The following is a 25,280-nucleotide window of genomic DNA, read 5'->3' as shown; positions in this document are numbered from 1 at the left end:
TTTAGGCAATCCACCTGCCTCACCCTCCTAGAGTGCTGGTAGTACAAGTTGAGCCACCACTCTGGGCCGACTGTTTGTAATGTATAAGAAAGCCCATGTTGGAAGAGGATAAGGTGAACCTTAACCCTCGCCCGAGCCGTCTCAGGGCTGGGATGGTGGTGTGTGGGTGTGGAGCTCTGGTGACCCACTCCAGACTCATGATCTCAGGAGCCTGTAATTTATGGAGCCAGGTCAGTCACTTTACTTATCTCTCAACCTACTGAGTACTAATTCGCTAAGATTCTCATGCCCCATGTCAGTCTGCATCAGCTCCAGCTTGAGGATTTGGGGGCAGGGAGAGAAGAGAAATGAGGTTAGGATCAGTCTGTAAACTGGAGAGGCAGGAGTTAAGGCCTAATCCACACAGCTCCTCTGGTCTTCAGGTTTCTTAAGCAAAACTGACAAGGCGCCCCCCTCCCCCACAACACCTTTATCAAAGCCAAACCATTTTCTACATTCCTTCCTTACACAGCCCTGGCTCGCAGCAGATCGGCCTGAGAGATCCAGGAAGCTCTGGCTGTCCCTCCCTTCTAGAAAGGAAAGTCCAGGTAGAGAAAGATGCCACACCCGGGGGGATGGGAGGACGGGAGGACGGATGTGACGACAGCTCCAGGAATGCAGGGCCCACGCAGGTGCGTTGGCACCCGTGAGCTTCCTCCTTAGAGCCTCTGATAAAGCAATCCCGATAACAGTTACAGCAGCCACCCAGGCATCATTCGCATGGCGCTCTGGCCACAGGGTTCTCAAGGCGTGGCCCTGCTCAGGGCAGAGGCAGGAGGTAGCCGAGACTGGAGGTCCGCAAAGGTGGACATGTTTCCTAGCACACCGCACAGATCCACTGGTACCTGGAACCCTTTGCCAGGGGATTTCCCAAAGTCCAGTTGTTCTCATGATTCTAAGGTGTCACTTCTCACCTTCCTTGTCTCAGGAGCAAATGATGAAGTTTTCCTGAAGGGACATGACAAATGATGACATCATCTTTGACTGCCTGAAATGCATATTGTGTATTGTTTTAAACCAGTTTTGCTTTTAACTCCAATACGATAAATACGCATAGACATACACAAACTTTGAGGTTTCTCGTAGTTTACTTAAAGGGGTGTTGGGACCCAAACAGCTCCAACTGTTGGGCTGATGCAAGGATTCCAGGCTTGTGGCTGCCCCCTCACAACCAGGTGTCTTTCCTTTTTTTCTTGGTATTTCAAGTTTCTCTGTAGCTTTGGAGCCTGTCCTGGAACTTGCTCTGTAGACCAGGCTGGCCAAATTTCTTATTCCCCCCCAGGGTTCTACATAGGTATTGGTGGGGAACCGAGCCCCACCAATTCAGCTTGGGACAGTCTCTCTCTGTCCAGTGCTCAAAGACCAGGGAAACCTCAGTGTCTCCTACTAACATTTGGTGAGCCAATTTGTTCAATGGAAAGAGCTTCTCATCTTTGAAGGCATAGGGTGTAGCCTGGAGAAGTCGCACACTTGGCTCCTTTGTCCCCAAAGGCATCCCCGAGAGCTTCTCAGGAGACTGGTTCTGTGAACTGCTGCAGATTTAGCAAAGCAGGGGACGCCCATCTTTGAGAACCTCTCGTTTAAGTAGAGGAACATAGCTCAAAACTCACAGTGATGGATGGCTCATGTCTTTAATTCCAATATTAGGGAGCAGAGGCAAGTGGATCTCTTGTGAGTTCGAGGCCATCCTGGTCTACAGAGCTAGTTCCAGGACAGCCAAAGCTACACTGAGAAACCCTGTCTCAGAAACAAAACAAAAACAAAAACTTCACATGCACAAAGGAAAATAGGAAGACTGGGCCCCATCACAGAGGAAAAGGGAAGGCACAGGTGTCAGGCTCTGCAGGAAAAGGAGAGGGGCCGACAGAAGGGAAGCTCTCTGATGAACTTCTCAGCTCTCAGCCCATCTGGCTCCCAGGGGGAATCTGGAGGGTCTCTTGAACTTCACTTTTCTTCCAGCCTCAGCAGGGTCAACAGGTAAACAAAACAGAAAAGAGGCGGGAGCCCCAGTGTGGGGCGCTCAGAGAGTAGGTTTGGTGTTGTGTTACCCCGGACACAGCTCAGTCGCTGGGGGAACAGAACACAACCCAGAGGCTGGCGTTGGTACAAACAGCCAAAAGCCAAGAAATGGCTCCATGGAGAGAAGACGTCAGCCCCGAGAGGGCGGATGGTGAGGTCTGCAGGGAGCCAGGGCCTGCAGGGATCATGGCAGCCTCAGCTCTCTGGTCCTCTCCCGGGGCCCAGGGTACCCTAAGGACAGATAAGATCTGGAGCAGTGTTCCCAACCTTCCTGATGCCTTGACCTGTATTAATACAGTTCCTCATGCTGTGGTGACCCCCAACCATAAAATTATTCAGTTGCTAGCTCATAACCGTAATTTTGCTACTGTGATGAATCATAAGCACCTGTGCTTCCGATGTTACCCCCCCACACACACCCCAGGGGTCGCGACCCGCAGATTGAGAACCGTCCATCTAGACGAAAGCTAAAGCTTCCTCCCACGGAACCAGGGCCCCCAGCCTTTCCTCTAGTGACCCCCGCAAAGGCGGGAAAACTTAAATTTTGCGGCCACAACTTGCAGTGGGTGCCTAAACACCGCAGCGCGGCGGCTCGGGCCGAAAAGGGGCGCGGGAGCCCGGCCGCCTCCAATAATCGCAGCAGGACTCCGCCCGGGATTGGGGTGCACGGGAGCGTTCCCGCGCGTGCGCAGAACACACACCCTCCCCAGCCGCTGTCCAGGTGCGCTCGCGCTTCCGGCCTGCCTTCCCCGAGTGCCTTCTCGGGGCGGAAACTCCCCATCCAGCGCATGCGTCCTCCTGCTCCCCTGCTCAATACAGAGGCCCCCGAGTTTCAGGTGATCCCGCCCCTCCCTCGCAACGCAGGGCCAATCGCGAGGCGGTGGGAGGGGCTTTCGGCCCGCGAGGCCCGCCCACGCGCCGCGCGAGCCGCGCAGGCCGCGCGCCGATTGGCTGGCGCCGCGGGCGCAGGTGCGCGCTTCCTATTGGGTGTGGGCGGAGCGCGAGCCGCCGAGGCTGCTCGGAGGCTGCAGGTGAGCGCGCGCACGTGCCGCCGCGGCTGCAGCCGTGCCTGCGTGCACGAGCGCCGGGCCGCGCGCGTGCCCGCGGGGGAGGCAGCGGAGAAGCGAGGCTGCGGCGGCTGTGGGACTGTGCTCCGCCCTCTCGTCACCGCGGCCGCCGCCGCCCCCGAGCCTGCCTGGGAGGGACCCGCGTCCCCGCCTGCCGCACTGCCAGTCCGACCCTCGGGCCGCCGCGGAGCAGCCGGCACAGCGCGGCGCGGCGCGGACCTCGGCAGGTGCGGTGACGAGGCGCCGTGCGGCGCTCCGAGTCCTGAGCCCGCGCTCCGCGGCCCCGCTGCCCGCGCTCCCGAGGGCCGGCCCCCGTCGAGGCGGCCGCCGGCCCGGCGCTCAGCATGAACCGCGGCCACCGGCACGGGGTGAGCAGCGGCTGCCTGGGCACCATGGAGGTGAAGAGCAAGGTGCGCGGCCGGACGGGGCGGCGGGGACGCGGGGGTGGCGGGATGGTGGACCCGGGTTGCCCCGGTGGGGACGCGGGCGGAGGGCGATCTGCTGGACCTAGCACGTAGAAGAGAAACTTGGTGGAGAGCGGCGGCGGGGAGCGCTCGCGTCTGTTCCGCATCACAGCCTCTGTTTTCCATCCTTCGTATTCCCGCCTTGCTTTAAGGGTGGGATGGGGACCGCTCGAATGCTAGGTGATGCGATAGCTTTGGGGAAGCCCTTCACTCCGGGCATGAGTCAGAGGGTTTTGGAGCACCCCGTTGTCTTATGTCACCCCTTCTTGGGGTTCGGGGGCACGTTGAATGGAGAAGAGCTCTTTTTCCAGCTGTAACTTTGGTATGCATTTAATCTATGGAATTAGCCCTATCGCCTTACTCTGGAGCAGCGCTTGACAGTTTGAGACGCTGTGGCTCTTTTCAGTGCGACCCTTCACGTCCAGTGCTTTCCCCCTTGGCGGGTCTGCCAATCTGCTGATAGTGACTTCAGTGTCCGAGGAATTCCTCAATCTCAAGGCCCGGTGAGCGGAGTGGCCTGTGGGGGATTAGCTAGGGAATGCGGTCTTCCCAAGGGAGCTTTTCAGATGGAATTTGAAGGTGATCTGCAGCCACCGGAACATGTAGGCTAGCTTCTCCTGACTTTCAAAGGCCAGAAGGAGCTGGAATAATAATACAGCCTGGTTCTTTGAGAATTCTGAGACAAGATGACCAGCTTCTACAGGGTGTGACTTCCCACTAGCTCTGCTCTAGAACCAAGTCTTGCGGGATGATTTTTTACGGAACAACTTATAGAACAGTGGTCAGAGGGCATTGCTGACCCTAAGAATTTAGGATAGAACTGAGGTGTGAGACACACAGGAGCGGTGTAACGCACACCGGTGGGGTGTTGGTTAAGGGACCCGTGGGGGAATGTTGGTCCCGGGAGTGGTTTGAGTGAAAGCTCAGGGAGCCTAAGGAAGCTGCTGAAGCCTTTGAGTGAGGTGTGGTGGTGTCTGGGCTTGAGAGCACTGTTCTGTTAACTAAGAATCACAGATCTACATTTGCGTTTAATGTCTTTTTTTAAAAATCTACTTTGACTTAAGACTAATCTGGATCTCGCCTTGTAGCCAGACTAGTAGAGCTGGAGGAGTCCCAGGCCAGCCTGGCCTATACAGTGAGATTCAGTCTTCATAAAGGGGAGGGAGGGACTTATCTACTAGATTCAAACCCAGATCTGTCTAGTAATAATAGGCTGTTGGTGCTGAAAAGATGGTACTAATGGGCCCTGCTCTTGCGGGACACCCACGTTCAGTTCTCACCCCTCTCAAGCATAAAGCACCTGTACATTTTTTTTTTTAATTTCTTAAAGTGATTATTTTGTTTATTTAATTTTTATGTGTGTTGGTATTTGGCCTGCGTGTATGCCGGTGTGAGGGAGTCAGATCTACTGAAACTTGAGTTACAGACAGTTGTGGACTGCCATGTGGGTGCTGGGAATTGCTCTTCCTTTTGAAGAGCAGCCAATGCTTTAATTGCTGAGCTATATCTCTCTAGCCCAGAACTTGTAAATTTTTAAAAATTTCCTATTTTATGTATATAAGTGGCTGCATGTATGTCTGTGTACCACTTGCATGCCTAGTGCTCACAGAAGCCAGAAAGAATCAGATTTCCTGGGTTTGGAGTTTTATTTGTGAGCCATGTTATGGGCGCTGGGAACCAAACCCAGAGCCTCTGGAAGAGCAGCCATGCTTGTAACCACCGAACCTTCTCTCTAGCCCCTCACTTGGTTCAGGAGATCTGATGCTCTGGCTTCCAGGGCAGCTGTACATGCCACACGTATAGAGACCATATGTACCCAAATTTTTTTTAAGTTTTTTTTTTTTTTAATAAAACTGAGCTGGACATGGTGGTGCACGCCTTTAGTCCCAGCACTTGGGAGGCAGAAGCAGGTCGATCTCTGAGTTCGAGTCCAGCCTGATCTACAAAAATAAATAAATAAAACTGTATGGTTGTTTAAGAAGCATACTCTTCCCGGGCTGAGCTCTCCATGGCATAATAGCCAATTGAGGTGACTTGTTTGAATGCAAGGGTAACAGTAACTCCAGAAACAAACATCTTTTCTCTGGCCCTGTTGTGGCTGTCTGTGCCAGACCCAGCACATGAACTTTCTCCTGGCATTTTTTTTTTTTTTTTTTTTTTTGTAGTTTGGCTTGTGGGACTTGAGGTCAGAAAAGAAAACCACTTGTGATGTTGCACAATGCTAACCACTCAGTTTTATGGTCCGATCTTGGTAGGTAGTGAGTCTTTAATTTTTTATCATAGGGCGAAATGAGTAGCAATTCTAGGTGTGCCAATAAATCAGGTAGGAGTGGGTCTCTGGTGGTAGGAAACTGAGTTCTTGGGGACTGGAATTTCAAGCTTTTTATTTTTCTTTTCCATCTACTGATTTTGAATATTTTACATAGTTCTATCCAAAGTATGTGGTGTGTATTTCAGCTGCCATCCTGCACTTTAGCGAGCACACTCCCCTAAAGGCAGCAAGGCGATCAGAACATATGCTCTGTGAAATGCAGACTGGCTGTTCCACGTGCCAGTAAACGAAAACAGAGGGCTGTGGACCTTAAATTTGTTGTTGTTTCTTGGTTTTTTTAAAGACAGGGTCTCTGTGTAGCTCTGGCTGTCCTGTAATTCATTCTGCAGACCAGGCTGGCCTCGAACTCAGAGATTGACTTCCTCTACCACTGGAATTTACTTAATTTTTATTTTAAAAAAAAGAAGGAAAGATTATATGTGTATGTGTGCCTGAATGCAGGTGTGTGTGGAACCCAGAAGAGGGCGTTGGTTCCCCTGGAACTGAAGTTCCGTGTGCTTGTGAGCCACCAGAAATGGATGGGAACTACACTTCGGTCCTCTGCAAGAGCAGTTCATGCTCCTCCTTTTTTGTTGTTGTTCTGTTTTTGAGACAGGGTCTCTCTACATAGCTCTGGTTGTTCTGGAACTCATTCTGTAGACCAGGGTGGCCTTGAACTCATAGAGGTCTGCGTGCCTGTGCTGTGAGTAAAGGTGTCTGCAGGAGTCCTAGCTTAGCCCGGCTTGTAAAAAAAGTTACATTTTATGCTACATGATGGGAAAAATTAATTAAATATTACATTTTGATTATTTACTTGGTGTGCATGAGTCTGGGGGGGGGGATTCACCAGTACCATAGTGTGGGTGCAGAGGTCAGACGACACCTTCGGGAGTGGGTTCTCAGCACCACGTGTGCCTTGGGTGTGAATTCAGGTTGTCAGGCTTAGTGGCAAGCACCATTACCTGCTGAGCCATTTTGCTGGTTCAATGTCAGTTTTATAATACCACAATTAAGAGACTGGAACCAAAACTGGATAGTACGCAGGTCATGACGACGAGGAGCCTCCGTCACAGAGACAAGAGTCAGCTGGGAGGCGAGTGCCAGCACTCAAGAGGCAGAGACAGGCGGATCTCTGAGTTAGAGACTAGAGCTAGTTCTAGGACTGCCAGGCTGTGTAGAGAAACCCTGTGTGTCTGTCTTGAAGAAAGAAAGAGAAACAGTAGTGTCGACTTTATCATCTTTACTCTGGAAAGGGAGGCATGGTACAGATAATACAGTAATGGTGTAAATATAGGTCTGGGTAGAAGTGTGAAGTCAGCAACTGGGTGATTTCTTCGGTAACTGATTTATCTTCCTGATTGTTTCTCCAGAACTGGGAAAGTTCTCTGTAATCACGGTGACGTCCTTAGGTAACCTTGGTCCCGAGGGCGGGGGCTGTAGTTGTTGTACCGGAGCTTAACTGGCGTACTGGGGCCGGTTGCATCTCCCTCACAGCCAAGACGCTTGCCCCTCTCAAACAGCCTTGGGACAGCCTTGAAACAGACAGCTTTCTAATTGCTGTTCAGGGGCACATGGAGAGTTCACAGTCCTTCTAAAAACACTTCTCATCACAGCCCCCACTGCAAGACCAACTAAAGCCACACAGGGAGATCCTACTATACAAAGAAAATTAGGGACAGAGATGGGTCAGTGGTTAAGAGCACTGACTGCTCTTCTAGAGGATCAGGTTTCATTCCCCTTCCCTCCAAAGAACCAAGTTCTAGACTATGCCAACAGGTGCTGGGAAACAAGTCCACATACATCTGGATTCCAGGCAGACTGGTCCAGCCAAAAAAAATCCGAGGCGAATAATTATTGATTGGGTTAATTTGATCTCTAATTTTTCTTCATGTCCTAAAAATTTTTACAATCCTACTTTGCAGCAAGAGGTAACCCATTCCCACCGCCTCCCCTCCTTGGCCAGCATTGGCTGCCACGGGCACCTGCTGTTTTTAATCTAAATATTTAAGCCGGAGAAGGCGATGTTGAGCCAAGAACTTGCATGCAGAAGCTTTGGGGAAACCTAAAGGGTTAAATCATTAGGTGCTTTCCCATTCAGATGCCAGGGGAGGGGAGGGGAGGGGAGGGGAGGTGATAGCCTGGGGTGAGTCAGCCTGCTCTGTGGACTCCAGAAAGCAGAGGAGAAACTGCCTTTGATAGCATCCTCAGACGACTGATATGGAGGGTGTTCCCTGGGCTTTATTTACTCTGAAATGTGTAGGTGTGACTAACTTTTTGAGAGCTTTAGATATGAGTCACCTGATTTTTCTTGACGAATGTTAGTGTTTATATCTCAGGAATGTGTTTTGGAAACTTTGAATTTGCTAAGGAGTAAGACCAGTGAATTTTGTTTTAATGTCAAACCGTGGGTATGCAGGCAAGAGGACGTCGGCCATAGGTAGCAAAGGGCTGGATGGCTGGGTGCCCTGGGCTGGCATTGGTCGTGAAAGCCTGTTGGGATGAGGGCCTTTCTCTGCCTGGCACCTGCCGTTCCTGTGGAATATTCACGTTTCCTGGCTATCCTAGGAATTTAGACAGAAAACAAGCCTGCCGGTCAAACATGTTTGGCGAACATTTACTTTATGCATTTTTTTTTTTTTTGTGGTTTTGGCTGGAAAGCCTTGCACATGCTAATTTCATACTTTGCCACTGAGCTACGCTTCTAGCCTCAAAGAAAAAAAGATCCTCCCCCCTCCATGAACCAGAGTCCCTCCTTCCTTTCCTTTTTTCTCCTTGGAGGTCAGAAGGTATCAGATCCCCTGGAACTGGAGTTAGAGGTGGTTGTGAGGGTACTAGGAACCGAACCCCTGTCCTCTGCAAGAGCTGCTAGTATTCTTAACTGCTGAGCCGTCTCTCCAGCCCCGCCCCTGGCATTTAACTAAACATTTAATAAGCTCTATACCCAGTGACTCCTAAAGAGAGGGTTAAAATTGTGTGATGGGACACTTTTTGAAGAAGCCTGAAGAGCCTTTCTTGGGCTTCCCATTTGCGAGCACACCACACCAGTCCCACAGGATTTAGGAGATACTTTAATGTGTGGCCTTAGGGACCCTGGAAGGTAAATAGGATGACAGAGGCGCTTCCGGCCTGTCCTGTGATCTCCAGCCTCCCTGAGGCGATTATTCTCCTCACCCACTAATTGCTGAGCTTTTGAAGCAGGCTGGCCTCCTGGTCCCTGCAGCCCAACACTGAGCCCAGCACAGGGACAGACAGACAGTTGGACAGATGGATGGACGGAACAGCTGTGCTCCTTAGCCAAATGGGGCATGATTTTAAAGCTGATGTGTTTGTTAATAAGCTCTTTTGTTCTTACACTAACTCGGGGAAGATGCTTCTTTTCTGTCTTTAGACCTATTTCTTACGCGATGACGTCATTTGTTTCGTGCCACGAAGCTCAAAGTCCTTTTCTCCACTCAGACTTCACTCTGTCAGCCTGTGAAAAGATAATTCCTCTTATGGGGTGCTCTGCAGTGGTTAGGTCTGTGAATGCCTCCTGTGCCCTGGTCTGGGCTCCAGGCACAGTTGGAGACCTGGGCACAGAGTGAGGCACCAGCTGCAGGCAGGGGCACCTCGGCCTGTGCCTTTCTTCCCTCAGCTCCTGCAGTGAGGTTCACAGCATGGCTTTCTGTGGCCTGACATTCACAGAGATCCTCCTGTCTCTGCCTCCCAAGTGGAACTAAAGGCATGCTAACTTCCTGCTTTCTGATGTTACATTTGTAGTTCGGAGCCGAGTTTCGTCGGTTTTCGCTGGAAAGATCCAAACCTGGGAAATTTGAGGAATTTTACGGGCTGCTGCAACATGTGCACAAGATCCCCAATGTTGACGTGCTTGTGGGCTACGCGGACATCCACGGGGACCTGCTGCCCATAAACAATGACGACAACTACCACAAGGCCGTTTCCACCGCCAACCCACTGCTCAGGATTTTTATACAGAAGAAGGGTGAGTACCCTTGTATGGAGCCTGCATGTTCCCTCCGGGGGAGCGGCTTTGCCTCTGACTTAGTGGGTCTGCACCTTGCAAGGGGCTAACGCATGGTGATACTGCTGGCTTATTTAATGTCCAAGCCTTCTATGAATGTACAGAAGAAAGTCTGTGCTTTTAACCATTAACTCCCGAGAGAGAGACTGACTGACTCCTGTGGAGGTCAGAGGACAGCTTGCGGAAGTCATTTTTTCTACTGGCTTGGCAGCAGGTAGTGTTTTGACCTGCTGCTGTACAGTCTTGCCGCTGCCCTTCCCTCTTAGCGTTTTTAAAATTACGTTTATTTTTATTTTTAAATTATGTGTGTTAGTGAGTGTGTGTGCGTGCATAGTTCTGTATACGTGTGTACAGGTTAGAAGCCAGAGGTGTCAGGAACTGGGGTTACAGGCAGATGTGAACCGCTGTAGGGGTGCTGGGAATTGAACCCGTGACTTCTGAAAGAACAAGCACGTGCTCTTAACCACTGAATCATCTCTTGAGCCCCCTCATAGATTTTTTTGTTTTTGGTTTTGGTTTTTGGTTTTTTTGTTGTTGTTGTTTTGTTTTGTTTTGTTTTTTGGTTTTTTGAGACAGGGTTTCTCTGCGGCTTTGGAGCCTGTCCTGGAACTAGCTCTTGTAGACCAGGCTGGTCTCGAACTCACAGAGATCCACCTGCCTCTGCCTCCCGAGTGCTGGGATTAAAGGCGTGCGCCACCACCGCCCGGCTTCATAGATTTTTTTTTTAGACAAATTAGGAGCTGTGGGGTGGTGGCACACGCCTTTGATCCCAGCAGCACTTTGGAGGCAGTCAGAAGGATCTCTGAGTTTGAGACCAGCCTGAGTTCTTCTAGGACATCCAAAGCTACACAGAGAAACCCTGTCTTGAGGGGGGCAGGGCGTATGTCAAATTAGGTGTATAGTAAGTCTTCATTTCACTGTGGGATTGATGGGGAAGAGTAAATTTGGCAGCAGAGGCTCACCTACCTCCAAGGCTTTATTCCCTATCTCCTAGACAGTGCAGCAGGCTACTCTAGTCTCCATCCTTTATGGAGTGGCTGTACTGCCTTAGCGTCACCACACGGACAAATTGAGGGAAGGGTGGCACCCAGCAGATTCTTCCATTTGCAACAATAGTGTAAATGTAAAACTAACTGGGAAATGAGAAGGGAAGTGATGGCTTTGGGGGCTGTAAATATGGTCTCTCAAAAAGTGCCTTGAGTCCTAAAACTCCTTTAGACTGGCCCTGCCCTGTGTGTGAGACAAGGAGACAGACACAGTGAGGCCACAGATGGGAGGGATGGACAGCCTGTCCTGTTGGCCACCACTTGCTCCTTTCTCTCTGGTAAAGCAAAGATTAGAAGAACCCACTTTGGAGCTTTGAATAGTGTGGGATAAAGACCTCACAGGTGTCAGGCCAACCCAGAGCGTGGCTGGAAAGGGAGGATGGTGAGTGTTAGATTGCTCCCAGGGGTCTGACATGCCCACGGCCTGGTTACTTTGCGTTTCTGGGTTTGGAGAAGCTGAAATCTGTTGGCCGCATCTGCTGAGGGACTGCAGTCTGTCCTGAGGGGGTTAGGGTTAATGCTCCCAAGTGTCCTTAGGTGGATGGCAAGCTCCACGCAGGCACACTGTGGGCAGACACTGACTGCCAGAGGCCCTGGTGTCTGCTCGCAAGAATCAGTGTGTGGAGAGCCAGGAGCAGGTGGCAGAGAGGTGAGGTGGGAAACTGGCCGACAGCGAGAAGCACAGCAGAACACAGCTGTGGTTTTGATCCCGATAACCAGTCATCATAGTCTAGCAGAGAGGTGGGCTGGCTGGGGAAATAAGGAGTTTGGTTCTAGGCTTAACAAATTATCTCACCTTGCGGATTAGAAATGACAGTCTGGGGTTGAGGGTGGGAGTCTAGGGATCTGTATGCCAGAAATGTGAAGGCTGCACGCGCGGGCTCATTCCTATAATCTCAGCACAAGAGCCTAAGGCAGGCAGAGTACTAAGTTTGAGGCTAGCCTGGGCTCCATAACAAGACAAGACCTTGTTTCATTAAAAACCAGGAGGTGGGGGAAAAAAAGACCCTGTTTCAAAAGGACGAAACAACGTAAAAGCTGTAAGAGCAGCAAGACTAGCAAGCAAGGTGGTAGCTTGAAGCCAGACCTAGGGAACGGTAGATTATATCACATGGACAGGCAGAGGGAAGGGCAAGACACTTGATGGGACTCATCATTTGAAGCTAATAATAACCCTCTTATTAGCAGTTACATATATGTAAGTATCTACGTTTTTTACATTTGTTTTGTGAGGGGAGAGGGATGTGCACACCACAGCATGCTTTGTGAAGGTCAAGGACAATATGGGGATTATTCCTTACACTGTGTTGGTTCTAGGAATCAACACAAAGAGACAGACACAGAGAGAGACAGACTTGGCAGCAAACACCCTTACCAGTTGAATCGTGTCCCCTCTCCCTGAGGGTCTTATTCAGTAACCCAGGCTTGTCCTAAGCTCCCATCAGTTCCCCTGCCCCAGTTTCTCAAGGTCAGGGATTATATGTGAGCCACAGTGTTGTCTGAAGATAGCTTTTTAAACTACATCCCTTACAGCGTGTTGTTAGGGTCCCCTTTTGTTGAGCCTCAGTCTGTCTGCCAGTGTGGTCAATGGAATTTCATTTCATTATTTTACATCTGTTCATTGGGTTTTGTCTTTGTTTTCATTGGCTTTTTGTTTTGATACTCATTGCGCTGTAGCCCAAGATGTCCAACCATGGCTTGGGCCCACTCCAGCCTTCTAGTACTGAGTTACAGGCATGTACCACCATAGCCAGCTTCGTGGGCATCAAGGTTTAGAAGTTTGTTTATATGTGGATAAAGGTTTTCTATGTAATAAAAGTAGAATATCCAGTAAAATCAATAACCCTTAGAGTTTGATGCAGGGGACCAGCAAGGTACCTCACCGGGGAAAGATGATTGCCGCCAAGCGTGATGTCCTAAATTCAATCTCTGGTACCCACAGGGTAGAAAGAGAGAACCAAGCCCTTTGACCTCCACTTGTGCACCATTATTCACAAGATACTTCCCCAACACACATACACATACAAATGCACATACGCATAAACAAAACTAAATACAAAATTTTAAATGATTTTTATTGTGTTTTTTTGTTGTGGTTATTTTGGGATTTTTTTTTTTTTTTTTTTTTTTTTTTTTTTTTTTTTGGTGTTTTTGTGCTTCTCTGTGTAGTCTTGACTGTCCTGGAACTCACTCTGTAGACCAGGTTGGCCTCGAACTCACAGAGCTTCACCTGCCTCTGCCTCGGTGCTGAGATTAAGAGTTTTTACCACCACTCCTGATGGATTTTTAGTTTTAAAAATAAGATTTACAGCCAGGTGGTGGTGGTGCACGACTTTTCATCCCAGCACCTTGGGAGGCAGAGGCAGGTGGATCTCTGTGAGTCCTAGGCTGGCCTGGTTTACAGAGCGAGTTCCAGGACAGGCTCTAAAGCTACACAGAGAAACCTGTCTCAGAAAAAAAAAATTAAGGCTTAGGGCCAGTAAGATGGCTCGGAGGATAAGGACTCTTGGCCACCAAGTGTGGACAGCCTGAGTTTTTCTGTCCCCAGGATGCACATGGTGAAAGGAGAGAACTCACTTCTGAAGTTTGCTCTCTTTCCTTTTCATATGTGCTGTGGCTATGTGCACACACACAACACAAATAAAAGTGTAATGTAAATATATGTATTGTATATTTGATTTTTGTGTGTACATGTATAAATTTAAGTCAGGCATGGTTGCTGACCCTTGTAATCGCAGTACTCAGGAGGTAGAGACAGGAGGCTTGAGAGTTAGTTGGTGGGTACCCTGGGCTAAGTTCCAGGTCAGCTTCAAGTGCATGGTGAGAGCCAGTGAGATGGCCCAGTGGGTTAGAGTGCTTACCACCAAGACTGATGACCTCAGTCTGATCCTCAGCGCCCAGCATAGGGGAAGACCGTCAGCAGCTCCTAGAGTTGTCCTCTGGCCTCCACATGAGCTCCGTGGCGCGCGCACGCGCGCGCGCGCACACACACACACGCACACACGCACACACACATGTGTCTTGAATACACTATGACTTTAGTGACAATTGGAAAGAGGTCACCCCATTAACCATTGCTTGAAGCATCGTGTGATGGCACCCACTGCAGCCAGGAGTCCTGGGTGAACAAGTACAGCCTGACTGTCCTGCATGAGAACCGGCAAGTTCACAGTCAGCCCACCTCAGGGCCTCATTCTGTCTGTGGACTGGGAGCTCCCTGCTTTCTGCCTCTGGCTTTGCCGGAGGGTCTCTCGGGACCTCCCTGGCCAGTTTTCCTTGCAGATCTAGGCATACCTGGTTTGTTCATGTGCTGCTGACCACCAGGTCCCAGCAAACAAGGCAGAGACTTGATTCTGAATCGGATTGAATGATTTTTAAACAGAAGGAACAAAGGCTCAAGCAGGCACTGATCCTGCTTGGAGCCAGCAGAGAGCCTGGGTCAAGGCTGCTTGCATCTTGCTGCAGAATCGCAGCAGTCTGTGTTCTGGTTTGTTTGGTTTTCCTTTTAAGACTGGCTGGTCTGGAACTTGCTAACTTGGTATGTCGGCCAGGCTGGTCTTGAACTCACAGACCTGTCTGCCTCTGCCTCCTGTGTGCTGGGATTAAAGTGAAGCCTTGGTCTGTTAGCTGTTATTTCCTTTCTGTTTCATGGTGGTTCTAGGTCTCAAAACTAAGGCCTCCGTGTACAAGCACTAGGCTGACCACCCTGGACTGTGTCCTCTTCCACAGTGATTTTTTTTCCAGAAACTTAACTAAAGCCATTTAAAGTTTAAAGAGTGTGTGATCTTTGAGAATCTCCTGATAAGCTACTGAATGGAGTTTCTTTGGGGAGAAAGCCGGTGCTTGAGTGTGTACACTCACAGCTGGTGCCTACACAGTCGTGTCCCACACTTCAGAAAGACAAGTTTCTGCTAGTGAAAAATCCCACACTTTGTTTCTCTGATTGTCTTCAGGGAAGCCAAAATAAAGCAAAACAAAAAACCTGATATCTGAAAGTTATTTTCACAGAGAGGGCTCCTGAGGCTGGAGTTTGTCCTGCTGTGTCTGGGCGAGGGTGAGACTGTGCAGTGAGCACTGTCCTGTGCTGGTGGCCACATGGCTGCACTAGACAGGCTAGAAGTACTGGGCTGCCTTAAAAACTGCCCATGTGGGGCCAGTGACATGGGGACTCGACCACCAGGACCAGTGTTTCCCTGTGGGCCGGCAACATTGCTCACTGGGGAAAGGTACCTGCCACAAGCCTGACACCCAGAGTCTGATTCCTAGAACCCACGTGGTGGAAGGAGAGACTGAATTCCCCAAGTTGTCCCTTGACCTCCACATGCACGCCCAGGCACACAAACAGGCACACATACTCAGTCACATGCAATAAATGAATGTGTTAGTTATTGTGGCACACACGCCTATAATTCTAGCATTTAGGAGGCAGAGGCAGGCAGATCTGCGAGTGCTAGGCCAGCCTAATCTACAGGGTGAATTCTGGGACATCCAGGGCTACATAGCCTCTGTCTCACAACAACATAAATCCACCAGGTCATTCCTATAGCATTGGAACAGAGTCCAGGTGATGTGTTTCTAGAGCTTTCCAAACAGACCTGCTCAGTCTGGGATCCCAAGACATGATAGAGCATAGGCCCTCTCCCCAATCTAATCATTTCTGTGCCCTGTCTTCTCGCTGTGCTGGTGTTCTGTATGTGACAAATGTGTTGTGTCCTGCGTTTGTGAGCAGTGCTGGCAGGGCCTCCTGCTCCAGTTACACACCTGTAACTGGCAGAAAACCAGTTCTTAGACCTTGACCCAGCACTGGACATGACTTTGTGTTTTAAGGTTACATTTTAATGAGCCAGGGTTTAATTTTAATTCAACCAAGGGATACACAGTAGTTCTTTTCTTTCTTTCTTTTTTTTTTTCCTCACAGTAGTTAGTTTCAGGAGAGGCAGGAGTAGGGGCACAGGCCTGCAATCCTGGTAGGAAGTCAGTTCAGGGCCAGCCAAGGCTCCATAGCAACAAGACCCTGCCTCAATAAAAACAGAAATATGCCAGGAGGTAGTGGTGCACACCTTTAATCCCAAAACTCGGGAGGCAGAGACAGGCGGATCTCTGAGTTTGAGCCCAGCCTGGTCTGTAGAGCGAGTTCCAGGACAGGTCCCAAAGCTACAGAGAAACCCTGTCTCAAAAAAAAAAAAAAAAAAGAAAGAAAGAAAGAAAGAAAGAAGAAATTCAAAAATAAGTACTTGCACAAAAAGTTTTTACTACGAAAACTGTAGAGCCACAGTTTACAAGATGATGTCAGTTGTTCCTTCCGGAAGCCTTGATCCCACCTCAGAAAAAACCTGTTCTCAGTCACTAAGCTCAGCTCACGCTCTGATTTATTTCCACATGCTCCTATCCCTGCTGTTTCTGCCTCAAACTGGTCACCATCCTCAGTGCCTACAGAGCCCAATATTCTCCAGCCCGCTGCAGGGAGCTTTGCAAAAACAAACAAACAAACCAGATGAGATTACCATCTCTGGGTTCGCAGCCCAAAGCCCTTCCCAGGAGCTCTGAACCTCCAGTTTGTCCCCCTTCCTTCCCAATGTTTCAGACTTCTTCATCCTCCCCTCCCCCAACATACACACCCTCTCTGCATCTGGAACGTCTTCCCCCTCCTACCCAGTCACCTGCTACTGCTCTTCTCAGGAGACACCTCATTCCCACAGAGAATCCTGCCTTGTTCTGCAAGCCCCAGAGCTGCCCAGAATCTTCTTTTCATTGTGGATTAGATGGGATTGGCAAGCAGAGGCCTGACGTTTCTTTCTATATAGTTTCCTTGAAACGTATCTACTTATTCCTTTACATACGTGCCTTGTGGAACCAGACAAGGTCCGCTGTGTAGCCCAGGCTGGTCTTGAACTCACAGTTCCTTGTGGCTGTCCTGTCCCGTTCCCTGTACCTCAGTTCTGAGTGATATGAATGTCATCACACCTGGCACTCTTTCCTTTTCTTGTTCCTAGGGGTTGACCACAGGGCCTCATGCCTGCTAGGTCAGTGTCCTACCATTGAAGTGTGAGCTCTGTGCTAACCTCAGCCCGTCCTTCTTTTTTGCTTGTGTTAAGGGGGCTGGCCTTGAGCTCCCGATCCTCTTCCTGCACTCCCCAGTGTCCAGCCCTGCCGAGCCCTTTGTTTGATTTTGACACAAGGTCTCCCTCCCTAAGGTCTCCAGACTGGCCTGGAGCCAAGCCTCCTGTCTCAGCCTCCAAGTAGCTGACATTACAGGCCGTGCCACCAGGCCCAGCTGCTCCATCTTCCCCTGACCTTCCAATGGGACAAGCTCTCCAGCCTTCTGAGGACCGTACAGTGTTTTTCCTGTCCAGGAATGCTTGGTGCCGTGCTGAGGCTTTTGTTTGCCAGGTTTGCTTTCTGTTCTCTGTGGCCATTTCTTCTGTTGCCACCATCCCAATGGGCCCTCAGCTCAGATGAGGGAACCAGCTCCCAGAACCGATGTTTAAAAAAGTCTTGGCTCAGAGAGAGGCCCTGCAGGGCTCACTGTAGTAAAGCTGGGAGCCCGTGTGAGGAAGATACCCCATTTGGCCCTTCAGAAGCTTCTGGGTGGGTCCTTGTCTAGGGCAGTGAGCAGAGGTTGTTGGGTGAGGGACAGAGTTCTCCATGGGGTGTGTCTGTATGGCCCCGGCCAGGTCTGCTGTGGGTCTGTGGGACTCCCAGGGCCTCTGGGAGTGACCTTGGCCTCCAGCTGGGCCCTCCTGGATGGTCACCTTTACACTTTATGCTCACACCCTGCACCCTGGCCTGAGGCCAGCTGTTTCTTTCCCAGTGGCTGGAAACTGATTAGCTGGGTGGGAGAACAGAGGCGCCTTTGTGCGGGCACCGTGCTTCTGAGAATTTAGAGCGAGCATTCAGAGGGAGTCTTAGGCCCTGCCAAATTATGCAGATTTGGGTTTTCTCGGTAGGGTTTCCCATGAGCAGGCATGCAGGCTGCTCGGTAGCTTTCTCAGTGCTGTGGTCTGGAATTTCCCTCGACATGTTATGCAGGCGTCTGCTATTGGTTGTTCTGAAGTAAACAGTTTAGTATACGAGTAATCCTCACGACTTTTCGTGAGATTTTGCCAAAAACTCCTGTTTCAATGGATTCATTTCTCAGACCAAACTATAAAGCACATTTCTGCCTAAAGGCACAGCACAGACTCCTTGTGAGAGGCTGTGGGTGGGGGATGCCAAGACATGGCGTCCCTGGTCCTGGTCACACTGCCTGAGAAAAGGAGCCAGACACTCCCACCTTCCGAGGTGCCCATACCTGACCCGCATGGTAGGAACCTGGAAGTCACCTGTCCAGTCAAGAAACCTGGGTTCACCCCGTCTCAGATTGTTCTGTGCTCCTCATCCCCTGGACTGGCAACTGAAGATCATGAGGGGGTGTTCCTGCTGTGGGCAGGCCCTGTGAGGAGGCAGCCATCGCACAGGCCCTGCTAGCTCTAGCCTCCAGGGGGATAAAGGAGCACATTAGAGGTTTGGGTTTTTTGAGACAAAGTGCCGTGTGGCCCAGGGTGTCTTCTCTGGGAAACTGAGGACGGTGACCCTGGGCTCCTGATTCCACCTCCACATCCTGTACTCCTATGGCTGAAGTATATTTTGTTAATTGACCATTTTCCCAGTTAGTTTTGATTTTGGTTATTGCTTGGTTGGTTGGTTTAGATTTTTCTTTGTTCTTTGAGATAAGGTCCCTGGCGCAGCGCAGCCTGGGCTCGGTGTTCCCTCTGAGCCTCTCAAGCCTCAGGAGTCTAGGCCTGTGCCCAAGCACCAAACCCAGCCCTGACGTGGCCTTCAGCCCTCCTCCTGCTGCTCATTTCCTTTTCCTTGTTGCCCTTCAGTCCCTGGTGTTTAAGTGTGTTTTCTGCCTTCACCTGGTGACAGCGGTGTCTAGGGCTCAGTGTCTCTAGCATGTGACAGACTGGCTGGCTTGAGGAATTAACTCAGCTGCAGGTGCACAATTAGGCGGCACATGGTTTTTGTTGTTACTTAATAGGCATTAGCATTTTTTCCTCTTTCTGTTTATCTAGCACGTGTGCCACAGTGCGCATGTGGAGGTCAGAGGACAGCTGCAGGAGGTGGCGCTCTCTACTTTATGGGCAGTGGGGCTCAAACTCAGATCAGCAGGCTTAGCAGCAAGCACCCTAACCACTGGGCCATCTCACCAACAAAAACAAAACAAACAAAAACCAAAGTTTTACCTGAAAAAACAGGGCCTTCCATCATGGGGGAAGGGTATGTCGAGAACAGAGACTCAGGAGCTCCAAGTTTGCCAGTCTTTACCACCCCCACCCCAGTCTGTCACAGTCTGGGGTCACACTTCTGCTTCTGCTGCAGCAGGAGGTGAGAGATTGAGAGCCCATGGGTAGAAGGGAGTTTTATTTGCCGAGAGACAAGTGTTCTAAGTATTTGCTGCCCTTCTTGCTTCACTTAATTAAGCTGTGGGTGTTGATGCGTGGGTTAGGTCCTTTCCCTCCCACCCTTCCAGCCGCTGGTGCCAAAATTGAACCCAGGGCCTCACCAGTTTGAGGCGAGTGCCCTTCCTGCCTGCCACACCCTAGCCATCGTGCTCTCTGGAGTTCCTTGAAGTAAGTGCCCGTTCCCTTGTCCTTGTTTGGGATGTAATAAATATACAGTGGAAGTCTTTTAATTAGATGAAAGAGAACCTAATCTAAAGGGGCTGCTTTAAGTGGACATGTTGGGACAGCAGAGGCGGGAAGATTGCTCCAGTTTGTTGTACATAGTTGAGTACCAGGCCAGCCAAGGCTGCAGAGTGAAACCATATCTCAAGTTGGTTTTTTGTTTGTTTTCAAGACAGGGTTTCTTTGTGTAGCCCTGGCTGCCCTGGAACTTGTTCTGTAGACCAGGTTGGCCTTGAACTCACAGAGATCCACCTGTCTATGCCTCCTGAGTGAGTGCTGGGATTAAAGGCATGCCCCACCGTGCCTGGCACAAATGATTTTTATTTGGGCTGGAGAAATAACTTAGCTGTTAAGATTTTTGTCTATTCTTCCAGGGGATCCAATGCCCTCTTCTGATCGCTGGGGGCACCAGGTACATATGTGGCATACATACATAGATACGGGCAAAATTTCCATAGATGTATAAATATTTTTAAATTAAAATAAAAAAAAAAAACAGTTTTTGAAAAGGTTTCATGTAGCCCAGGCTGGTGTTGAACTCGCTATGTAGCTGAGATTGCCCTTGAACTCCTGATCTTTTTGCCCCTGCTACACCGGTGCTAGGATTGCAGGTGTGAGCCACTATGTCTGGTTTAAGATTACTTCTCTGTGTGTGTGCGTGTGTGCCAACAGTGTGTATGTATGTGGAGCTCAGAGAAGAACGTAAGAGTTGATTCTTTTTCTGCCACGTGGGTCCTGGGAACCAAACTCAGGTCTTCAGGCTTGGCAGCAAACACCTTTACCACTGAGTCCTCTTGCGAACCCAAGCTGACTTTTGAAAATGAGTTTAGGGGGCTGGAGTGATGGCTCAGTGGTTAAGTGCACTGGCCACTCTTCCAAAGGACCCAGATTCAGTTCTAGTACCCACACGGCAGTACAAAACTATAGCTTCAGTTCCAGGGGATCTGGCGTCTTCACACAGATATACATGCAGGCAAAACCCCAGTGTACAGTTAAAAAAAAATTTAAAGTCAAAAAAAAAAAAAAAATGAAGCCAGGTGGTGATGGCACGTGCACCTTGAATCCCAGCACTCGGGAGGCAGACGGATCTCTGTGAGTTTGATGCCAGCCTGGTCTACAAAGCAAGTTTCAGGACAACCAGAGCTGTTACACAGAGACACCCTGTCTTGAAAACCCAAAAAAGAGACAGAGTTGAACGTTGTGGCATATCCTGTAATTTAGGAGGCTGAGGCATGAGGATTGCCTTGAGTATAGGCAAAACATTACATGGGGAGGGAGGAGGAGGAGCAGGGAGTGAGGTTGTAGCTCAGAGCGGTGATATACCTACACACAGAGTTAAGTGTCTCAGCAACTCAGGCCAGCATAGCAATGTGAGACGCTACCTCAAAAGAAAAGGGGGAGGGAAGTCTGTGAGCCTGCAGAGCTACCACAGTTGATTGTGTTGTTGTTTTGGTTTTTAGATTTTGAGACAGAGTTTCACTCTGTAACCCAGGCTGTAGCTCAGGCTGGCCTTGAACTTAGATGTGTGGGGCCCTGCCTGGCTGTATCAGAATTTCACCAGCCAGTTCAGTAGTTGGTGCCTTTGAGCTGTGTCTGAGGGGGCCCTCTAGTGTTTTCTTTATGGCATGACAGACACCATTGCAGTCCTTGTCTGAGCATGTATGTTGGCTGGTGCCATCCTTTGCCAGGCCCACTGTGGGCAGCTGTGTTCCAGCGGTTCTGTAACCGTCTTGTGTTTGCTTTCTCCGAGCAGAAGAAGCTGACTACAGTGCCTTTGGTACGGACACCCTGATCCGGAAGAAGAACGTGCTGAGCAACGTGCTACGTCCTGACAACCATAGGAAGAAGCCCCACATCGTCATCAGCATGCCCCAGGACTTCCGGCCGGTGTCGTCCATCATAGATGTGGACATCCTCCCGGAGACCCACCGGAGGGTCCGGCTGTACAAGTATGGCACGGAGAAGCCCCTGGGTTTCTACATCCGTGACGGCTCCAGTGTCCGCGTGACACCGCATGGCTTAGAGAAAGTCCCCGGCATCTTCATATCCAGGCTCGTCCCCGGGGGTCTGGCCCAGAGCACAGGACTGCTTGCTGTCAATGATGAAGTTTTAGAAGTAAACGGTATAGAGGTGTCCGGGAAGAGCCTGGACCAGGTGACCGACATGATGATAGCCAACAGCCGCAACCTCATCATCACTGTGCGGCCAGCCAACCAGAGGAACAACGTGGTGAGGAACAGTCGGACTTCTGGCAGCTCCAGCCAGTCTACCGACAACAGCCTCCTGGGCTACCCGCAGCAGGCGGAAGCCAGCTTTGAACCAGAGGACCAGGATAGCGATGAGGACGACATCATCATTGAAGACAGTGGCGAGCCACAGCAGATCCCGAAGGCTGCCCCTGATGCCCACAGCCTGGAGTCCCTGACCCAGATCGAGCTCAGCTTTGAGTCAGGGCAGAACGGGTTCTCCCCTACACAGGACCCGGTGCCTGTGCCCAGCAGCCTGGACACAGAGTTTGAACCCCGCGCTCCAGACCAGAGACTCTTAGAGGAAGATGGCACGATCATAACATTGTGAACCTGACACACGTGTTTTCCAAGTGCTACAGCTGTGGCACGAGACTGGCACTGTGGACCTCCGGGCCTCGGTGTTCCGTGGGCAAGCCTAAAGCGTGGCTAGGATGGGTGGCTGCTGGCGGACTGATGGTGCTGGTGAGAGGCCTGGCTGCAGGGGCGGTGCTGCTCTCTGCAACGCTGGATGCTGCTCCCGCCTGCAGCATTGCTGCAGTGCCGTCTCCACCTGCCCTGCAGAGCCGATCGTTTGTCCTCTGTGATGTCTGATGTCTGCTTGGTCCACTGGGAACCTCAGTTCTTGGATTCCCAGCCTTGATGTATTCTGACCCTTAAAAATGTTCCTCTGTTGATTGTGACATTTTTTTCAAGTGCAGTTTTCGTTCTGTTTTCCCAAGACTTTAGCTGGCCGTATTTAGGGGTGCTTCCCGCCACCCAGCCCTGGAGCACCCCTGTTGTCTCCACCCTGTAGCTTCAGAGTTGCAGGGTACCCCAGTCCTACTGACTGCCCTTTAACCTCTTGACCCCCAGTGGACCCCCAGTCCATTAGAGATTGTTCTGGCGCGTGCGTGCGTGCGTGTGTGTGTGTGTGTGTGTGTGTGTGTGTGTTGTGCGTTTAGTGTGCTCCACACTCTTCCAGTGTACCAGGCAGTGTGGATCATGTTGGATAAAAGGACCCCAAGTGAAAAGACTTAACACACAGGACAAGCGTGCACTTTTTATACAAAAGATGAGTTTTTCTTCCTGGGGATTCTAGGGCGCTGCCTGCACTTTGGGAAGCCTGTGTCACGTTCACCACCCAAAGGGGTGTTAATTGTCTGAGTTATTTATTCTCTTCTGTGCATCCGTTCAGGAGGAGGGGACAGCAGTTGTCCTCCCTCGCCTGAGGCCCTCGGTGGCATGCACAGGCACCGCGATCCACATGTGTGGATCCCTGAGGCTGACAGTTATTTATTACCTAACCGTCTGGCGGGGCACGTATGCACGCCTCCCAGTTGTGTTCCTACTACAACAGCGAAGACTCCGATGAAGGACGCTCTTTCTCTGCGGAGAGAGCCGCGGAGATGAAGTCTCACCCAGTGAAGGGAGCTGGACTCGATACTGAACGCGTTCTTTGCAGGCACCTAGCCGAGACTGGGCGCAGCGACCCACTGACTTCCTTGCATTCACCGAGTTCTCCTCTCACACAGCACCACTTGCTGGCAGCGTCCAGCTCTGACACCATGAATGAGTGAGTTCTCACAGTGTGGCTCTCGGGCGGAAGGTAACGTTAGGTATGGAAGGCTCAGTTGTATTCATGAGCTAAGTAGCACACGGGCTCAACATTGTAAGTCCAAATACTTCCACATACTACCTCTCTCTTCTCTCTCTCTCTTTTTTTTTAACAGAGTTTTAACATTAGAACTTTTCTCTTGGGGAAAACACTTCAGGGCTTGACTTTTGTACAGATTTTAACTGTAAAACACAGATTTATCTTCTGTCCGAAAATGGCGATCAAAGCTGCTGACGCTTATTTTAATTTGGAGGACAATAGAGTTTGCACCAAGGTCTTAGTGAATGAAGTAAGTGACCCAGAGACGTTTTGTGAGGCCAACGAGCCTTGGTTGTGGGGGGTCCGATCCCACTGACTCGGTTCTCAGTGCACCTTACGAGAGCATAAGCGTTAGCAGCTTGGCATGCGGTTCTGTTGTGGCAAACATCGAGCCTCACTGTGAATTCTGTTCTGCCCTCAGCTGTGTCAACAAGATGCTGTGCTGTTGTGAACCATGAATTTTCTAATTAAATTTTACATGCTATAACATGATTTTTACATGAATGATACTTTGTTTAAACTATCAAATGTCAGTATTTTACTACAATTTTATTATAAAATGTACATTATCACTAAATGAACTTTGATTTTAAAAATCAAGTTAGCTTTAGTTACATATTATTTTTTACAAATAAAGATGGACTTGTGTAAAGGCTACTTTCTTGTTTGAAATTGTATCAAAAGAGTACTTCTAGAATATTTATCAGGCATCTATTAGGTCCATAGGAGGGAGACTGAGTCACAGCTGATTCACTGACTTCCCTTTCCAGTGCCCCAGACTGAGCACATGGTCTCTCAGTTACCACATCTCCACCCTGAGCTACACACTGAGCCTCTGTATTATTTTTATATTTCTACAGTTCTCTCCCAATAGTCCAGACTGGCCTCGAACTCCTGGCACTCAGTTTCCTGTAGTTGGAATTACAGGCACATGCTATTGTCCTGTTCCCTGGGGTTATTTTTTTTTTAATTTTAGGTCTAAAGTTAAAATTTAATTAAAAATCAAAATTTTTAAAAATTTTTTATGCCTTTCTTTAATCCCAGCACCCAGGAGGCCAGAGGCAGTTGGATTTCTGTGATCCAACTGTAGACCTTGCAGTATTTAGATAATTAATTTTGTGTATGAGCACACGTGTGTTTATGTGCCACTGCTTGCTTATGAAGGTCAGAGGACAGCTTGTAGGAGTAGCTTCTCTCCACTGTGTGAGGGAAGGGCTCCTCATGTAGCCCAGGTTAGCCGGAAACTCATACTCTTGCCTCTGCCTGCTGGGCACTGGGTTCTCAGAGACCTATGTCCAGATGTCAAAGGGTACAGTTTGGTTTTCTCTTTTGAATTTGTTGAATTTGTTAAATTATTTCAGTTTTTTTTTTTTTAATCTTAGGGCATTTGTTTTGGGAAAGTTTCCCATAGCCCCAGGCTGACTCATGGAACTAGCTTTTGGCCCTCCCACCATTCCCAGGTATTGGTATTGCAGGCAAACACCACCAGCCTTGGCTTCTTTTCTCCTGTTTGTGCTTTTGGTTTGGGCCTGGAACTTGGTTGTGACCAGATGGCCTTGATCTCACTGAGACCCACCTGCCTCTGCCTCCTGAATGCTGAGATTAAACCATGTGTCATCACTATTGCCTCTTGGTTTTTTTGAGATCTCACTATATAGCACAGGTTGACCTTGAACTCGGCTTTGTCTTGACTTGGGGTCCCAAGAAACTTGGGTTGGTTTGTGAGCCCATGTATCCTTTACTTTGTGAGGAGGGGTGGGTGGGC

General features: G+C 49.9%; 1 protein-coding gene across 1 annotated transcript; it reads left to right on the top strand.

Annotated features, from left to right (window-relative positions):
• Window positions 1-3,360: 3,360 nt before the first annotated feature.
• On the top strand, window positions 3,361-24,172 carry Pard6b (par-6 family cell polarity regulator beta). The gene is made up of 3 exons (XM_038331707.1): window positions 3,361-3,535; window positions 9,660-9,882; window positions 21,387-24,172. Exons 1-3 carry the CDS (start codon window positions 3,470-3,472, stop codon window positions 22,208-22,210), a joined length of 1,113 nt encoding a protein of 370 aa, XP_038187635.1. The 5' UTR covers window positions 3,361-3,469; the 3' UTR covers window positions 22,211-24,172.
• Window positions 24,173-25,280: the final 1,108 nt, after the last annotated feature.

The sequence above is a fragment of the Arvicola amphibius genome, chromosome 5 (genome assembly GCF_903992535.2).
Source record: "Arvicola amphibius chromosome 5, mArvAmp1.2, whole genome shotgun sequence".
NCBI classification, from domain to species: Eukaryota; Metazoa; Chordata; class Mammalia; order Rodentia; family Cricetidae; genus Arvicola; species Arvicola amphibius.
Note: the sequence above shows the minus strand (reverse complement) of the source record. Positions and strands in the feature narration are given on the sequence as shown.

Bases quoted from the DNA above. Each gene is read 5' to 3' on its own strand.
- Pard6b (XM_038331707.1), top strand. From the start codon at position 3,470: ATGAACCGCGGCCACCGGCACGGGGTGAGCAGCGGCTGCCTGGGCACC. The intron at 3,536-9,659 runs GTGCGCGGCCGG...TTACATTTGTAG, and splicing joins CCATGGAGGTGAAGAGCAAG to TTCGGAGCCGAGTTTCGTCG. The intron at 9,883-21,386 runs GTGAGTACCCTT...TTCTCCGAGCAG, and splicing joins GATTTTTATACAGAAGAAGG to AAGAAGCTGACTACAGTGCC.